The following is a 6,549-nucleotide window of genomic DNA, read 5'->3' as shown; positions in this document are numbered from 1 at the left end:
CAGGCTATTATTCCTAGCTACACAGCTAGGTTGTCCAGGAAGAAAGACACGGGCCGGTGGGTGGATAACAGAAAGGCTGGAGGGCCCATGCATGCATCATGGGCACTTGGGCTCTCCTTTCTTGGTCTTCCAGTTGTTGTACCATAGTCATAAATTCTTGTGGCATATCGATCTCTTGGAGCCAGGTTCAATTTTGGAATCCCACTGGAACCACCAGCATACTTCTGAGACCAATGAGCTTTACATAATTTAGGATTGGCATGATCCCCGTCTCCACTTGAATGCAATTGAGCTGCTTCCATGTCCGCTAAGTATAATTTCTCGAGCTTTGGAAACCAACCTGCTCCAAAAGTCATGATCTGCCCCTCATAAACTCGGTAGAGGTGAAGTTCGACTAGATGCAACATGTGTGCAAATGAAGGAATTGGATCTACTTGCAACCTGGACCACCCCATGCGTAGGTCCATGAGTTTTCCGAAACCGGAGAATACCGATGGGACAACACCTCCTTGCAACTTGCCTTTCAGGTAAAACCATGCCAGATTTGGCAAATGATCTAAGTTTTCCAGATTAAGAACTTCTTCCTCGGAATATGAGATTATAAGAAGATTGGAAAGGTGTGCCATTCTTGTGATGGAGGTCCATAATTCCTTAATGTGCTCACGCTTGACTTTCATTATGTAAAGTTTTCGCAGTAATGTGAAGTTGCAAACATTGGCGACTAAATCTTTGTTTGCTTCCACATGTCCCAGTACTTGCATATCCCTTAGAAGACAAATTCCAGAATGTATTTTAGCACCTTGAAAGCAATCAAATATTCTTGAATCACGATCATGGTTGACACAAGTTACCAGATATCGTAGCTTACTTAGCTTCTTTATTTCGAGCGGCAGTTCCACTACATCAGTTCCACAGAGATCTAGCATCTGTAGTTTCGTCAACTTACACAGTGCTTTGGGAACCACTTTAATATTTGTGTAAGACAAATCAAGGTAGTGCAAATTGAACAGAGTGGTCACAACATCAGGGAGCTTCGTTATTTCTGCAAATTTTAGGGACAAAACTCTCAGCAGCTTGAAATTTCCAGTAACAGTTTGTACCCAAGAGGATGGTACTCGATACTCCAACAAAATGAAGGACCGTATCTTTTCTCCACCCTCAAGAGCATATATAATGCTGTCAGATTTCAGTACTGATAAACGGCGTGCTTCTCTGCTATGCATTGTAATACGAGAGTTATCCAGAAGAAGAGAAAATTTCTCACTTGTGCACTTGCTTACAACTATATCTCTGACAAGATCATGCATTTGGAATATTTTTGCCCTGCCATAAGCATCTCTCTGGACCACCTGAAGGAGAGAACGTTGAGCGATTTCATTGAGATATTCACCTCCTACTTCCTCCATAGTTATACTTGGCCCCCTTTCCTCTATAAAGCCTTCAGCTATCCATAACCTAATAAGCTGTTCTCCTCCAATCCAGGGGTCTTCAGGAAATAGGCCACAATATAGAAAGCAGTTCTTTAGATTTCCTGGTAAATAATTGATGATAAGATCGAGGGCGTTCCTCACAGAGTTGAGATCTGGGTTGTTTCCTATTTGCCAAACTAGCTGATGATAAAAGGAATTCCATTCATTTTCGTATGGCTTCTTGCGTGACAGTAAACTTCCAATGGCAACAATAGCTAGTGGCAACCCTTCGCACTTGTCCACAATTTTTTCTGCCCAATAAGCTACACTTTGAGGACATGTTTTGCCTTCTAGTCTTGGAAAGGCTTTGCTACAAAAGAGGTCCCATGCTTCTTTCTTTCCTAGGGTTTTTAGTTGCGTGTGTTGCTCATCATCTGCTAATGAAGCAACATCTTCATTTCTTGTTGTTATGACAATTCTGCTTCCTTTCTTGCCTATAGATAACGCATGATCTAATAATACCCAGGCATCTCGACTCCACATGTCGTCCAAGACAATCAAATACCTTTTGTCCTGCAAGAAGTTTGCTAGTTTTTCTACCAAGCTTGCAAGGTCCATAGTGTCAACCCTATGAGGAACGTCCTTTTGCTTCTCTTGGAGCTGCTTTAACATTTCCCTCAAGAGATGTTCAATGTTGTAACTTTGAGAAACTGCAATCCATGCAAAACAGTTGAAATGTTGTTTAACTTCATCCTTTTTATATACCTGGCGGACAAGAGTCGTTTTGCCTAAACCACCCATACCACATACAGAGACGATTGTTAGTTCTTTTTGCCCGTGTATCAGCTGTTGCACAAGCCATGCCGTTTCTTCTTCAATCCCGACTACGTTATCCTCGATGTTTAGACATGTTGAGTCCAGCACATGTTGCAGCTGACTATTCTGCGCTGGGTAGTTTACTTCTCCTTCACTTATTGCAATGCCATAACGATCTCTCATGCTTGTGAGCTTTGAAAGACGGACCTCGATCTGCCTAAGCTGTTCAGTAATGCTCTGCCAACCACCCGCGTCTTTGGAACGATGCCATAGTTTCTTTAGTGAGCTACTCTTTTTGGTGTCTGATTTTCCAATCAGGTATGCATACTCATCAATGACATCCTCGGCATCGTGTGAAACCTTCTTTACCTCATCAAGCCAGGCATCAAAAGCTAAGTTACGCGATGAACGCATTGGCACTTGCATTAGAAAAGCTCTCATTACTCTAAATTCGATCTCAATCTGCCTCATGTTGTTGTCAGCTTCAAGCAAATCTGATGCTTCTTTTCCTAACCGTGAGCCTATTGCCTTTAGAGCCTCTCGCCCCAAATTAGCAGCAATTTTCTGAAGTACGACATAAACCACAGCCTCTGCCATCTTTGCTTTATAGATTGTGGAATACTACTTGGGTAAGCCTCCAAGTTAAATACTGTGATCTTATATCATTATATGTCACTATGAAACCCTGTGTTGCTGAAAAAAAACATTGGATAAATAAATGTAGTACGATTAATGTAAGGTCAGAACATAAATATCTGTATAGCATACTGCATACAGAATTAGCATGTGAGATTGTCAGGTTTGCATTCAGTTTGTACTTGTCAGATTCAGATACACTGAACACAAACGTTCTAGTTTTAGATGGTAAAATAGTACAGCCAAGTACAAGCAAGGCTGTCGTCCGACCTGTATGGTGATTAGAGAATCAAAGTGAAAAAATCTTGGGGGTCACTAAAAAAGGCAATAGGGGAACTAGAAAAGCCTTACAGCTCTATTTTGGGAGCTTATTGTTCCTCAGCAATCTGGCATCTCCAGGATATGCAAGTAGACGGAGGCTTAAAGTTAACCTTGCAGACAGATGGCATGTACTCCCTCCATCCCAAGAAATGCGTAATTCTAGATTTAAACTAAATCATTTTTTAAAAGTTTGACTAAATTTATAGAAAATAGTATCATCATTTATACCAAATATATTATATGACTAATCTAATGATAAGTACTCGGTATCATATCAAATGTTAGTACTTTTTTTATAGGTTTGATCATATTTTAAATTGCTTGACTCCTTGAAAAAAGAACTGTAAATTCTTTTGGGATAGGAGTAATACATAGATCCTATGCCACTACATATAGCTGAGCTGGCGCAGCAAAACAAGATAGGCATTTAGGCAATATATACACGGTCGAGTTTCAACTTGCTCTTTAGCTTAGATCTGAAGCAAACGAGAGCAAAATATGCCAAGCAAGAGGGAAACTTCTACTGTAGAGCTGTCAGATATAAACAACTACATCAAGAGTTCATATATAGGAAACGAACAATCGAGAGTAGAATCTACTGAACCATCAAGAACCGAAGCCTGGGAAACAAGTTTCAGAGAAATCACAATTACAGAGATACTGTATGAGAGAAGGGATCGTACATTGCTAGCGAAATGACTGTCTGCCTCTGCCCGAGCTCAGGGCTTTCTAAAATTTTTTGCGTAGTTATCGTCACATCGAATCTTGCGGCATATGCATGGAGTATTAAATATAGAAAAAAAAACTAATTGCACAGTTAGGTGAGAAATCGCGAGACGAAACTTTCGAACCTAATTAGTCTATAATTAGACACTAATTACTAAATACAAACGAAAGTGCTACAGTAGCCAAAACCCAAAAATTTTTGCATCTAAACGCGCCCTAAGGATCACGTCGTCGCCTCTGATTTCTTTTGGGAACCGCTAGTCGATGATCATTGAACTGAATCTTAGATACAACATCATTGGAGTTCCTGCATTTCCTTCCACCTATCCTGGTTCTTCTCGGGGAACCCCACTCTGACTTGACCAATCAGGTCGTCGGACACCTGATGGAAAATACTACCACGGGCCCGAAATTTTCCTTCATCCGAGCCAGCGAACTCAATTTGATGGGTCGTAGCTGGCCGGAATATACGGGGTTCCACTGATTCGTACAAAGTTATCGGGGTCGTATGACCCCGACACATATGCACTGGCTTCACCGCTGATCCAAGGCCTGGTTTAGATTGGGGTTAGAAATCAATATTTGGCACTGTAGCACTTTCGTTTGTATTTGACAATTATTGTCCAATTATGACCTAACTAGGCTCAAAAGATTTGTCTCGTAATTTATAATCAAACTATGTAATTAGTTATTTTTTATCTACATTTAATACTCCATGCATGTGTCAAAGATTTAATGTGATGAAGAAAGAGTGAAAAAACTTACAATCTAAACAAGGCCCGAGTTTACAGCGCACTTTTCCACATCCGGCCACCACACACTTCTTTATTTTTTTTATGATTACGGAGTACTCCCTCCGTCCCATTATAGCTGTGGTTACAAGTTTAATTTGATTTATAAAAAATACGTGTAATATTTATATCTTTAAATAAATTTATTAAAAAATTAGATTTAAAGATTTTTATAATGATACTAATTATATACTATAAATATTAATATTTTTTAATATATATTCCGTTAAAGTTATTTCTCGAAAAACATAAACGATAGATATTTAGGGACACCAGGAGCAAACCACGAGGATGATGTTTGTTGTAACGGAAAAAACTGATAATGTTTAGTGTAATAAAAAAATATGAAAAAAACATGTTGTTTTGAGATCACCAAACTCTACTACAATCTACTCTCTCCATTTTAAATTATAAGACGTTTTAGTTTTTCTAGATACATAACTTTTACTATACATTTAGATACTCCATTAGTCCCTATAAAAACGTCATTCTCGCTTTTCCAAAAAGTCAACAAACTTTCAACTTTGACCAAATACATTTAATAAAATATTAATATTTATGGTACATAATTAGTATCATTAGGTAGATCGTTGAATATACTTTCATAATAAACTTATTTAGAGATATAAATGTCGCACATATTTTCTACAAATCTAGTTAAAGTTGAGAAAGTTTGACCAGCACAATTTCCGTAGCGACTCTTTTTTAGGGACAGAGGTAGTATACAATATGTCTAGATACATAGTAAAATAAGAAACCAAAATGTCTTATAATTAGTAACAAAGGGAGTACTTGATCCTAGGAACATGTTTTGAGCAAAAGTTATATAAGCATCAGTTTTATATGGAAGTATCGAAGCAAGCTTGCTTTAAGAAAGGACACAAAAACACATATTAATGTAAGCAGGGAGTTCAAACTAAGAGCAACTCCAAGAGAGTAGCCATTTGGAGTTTGGACCATGCAATCTAATTTTGGGTATTTTTAGTAGAAATAAGGCTCCAACAGCTATTCTATCCCGCAATCTAAAATAACAAGTTGTCCATTCTGTTTATATCGGTTGGTAAATAAAGCTAGCCAGAGACGCTTGCTATCCGACTCCTGCACATCACCCTAGGCATTCGGTTAACCGAAACCGATCGGTTCGGTTTTTCGGTTTGGTGACAAATTCGGTTCCTTAAGAAATAGTAATCGATCGGTTCTTTTGAAATCTGGGAACCGACCAAATTCGGTTTCGGTTAATTCAGTTCGATTCTGGTTATGACCGAACTAACCGATGTGCTAGGAACAGAGAAAAAAAATCACAGAATTGCACATCCAAGTTACAAGAGCAACACAAATCACTAATTCCAGCAGCGATGAAGAACAAAGCATCGGTTTCTAGGTTACAGATCGAAAAACACGTCTCCTTGCTCGCCCGCGCCTGTGGCCCTGCGTGGTGCGCACCACCTCGCCTGCGGCCCGCACCTCGCCCTGCTCGCCGCTTGCCTAGCTCGTCGTCGCACGGCTTGCCTCGCCCTGCTCGCCGTCGCGCGGCTCCCTATCTCACGTGCTGCCGTCGGATGTAGGACGAAAGAGAGGGAGGCACGAGGCCATGTCAGAGCGGTGGAGCCAACAAATCTGAGAGTTGAGAGAAGGATGGGAAGGGAGATTGGCTGCGCCATGGCCAAGCCGCTCGAGCACTTCGCCTCCACGTCCGCGTGATGCGCAGCCGAGGAGCACCACCTCCGCGTGATGCGCCGTCGCCGCGGCTAGCCTTCGCGGGGGCAGGGGAGGGGAGTGGGGAGCGGCGGGATTGGGGGCAGCGAGGAGGGGAGTGGGGAGTGGGGATTAGGGGCGTGGGGCAGGGTAGG

General features: G+C 40.9%; 1 protein-coding gene across 1 annotated transcript; it reads right to left on the bottom strand.

Annotated features, from left to right (window-relative positions):
- LOC136509178 (disease resistance protein RPM1-like) lies at nt 1-2,882 on the bottom strand. The gene has a single exon (XM_066504008.1). The coding sequence runs from the start codon at nt 2,820-2,822 to the stop codon at nt 18-20; it is 2,805 nt and encodes a 934-aa protein (XP_066360105.1). The 5' UTR covers nt 2,823-2,882; the 3' UTR covers nt 1-17.
- Between the last annotated feature and the right edge of the window lie 3,667 nt (nt 2,883-6,549).

Source organism: Miscanthus floridulus, chromosome 15 (genome assembly GCF_019320115.1).
Source record: "Miscanthus floridulus cultivar M001 chromosome 15, ASM1932011v1, whole genome shotgun sequence".
NCBI classification, from domain to species: Eukaryota; Viridiplantae; Streptophyta; class Magnoliopsida; order Poales; family Poaceae; genus Miscanthus; species Miscanthus floridulus.
Note: the sequence above shows the minus strand (reverse complement) of the source record. Positions and strands in the feature narration are given on the sequence as shown.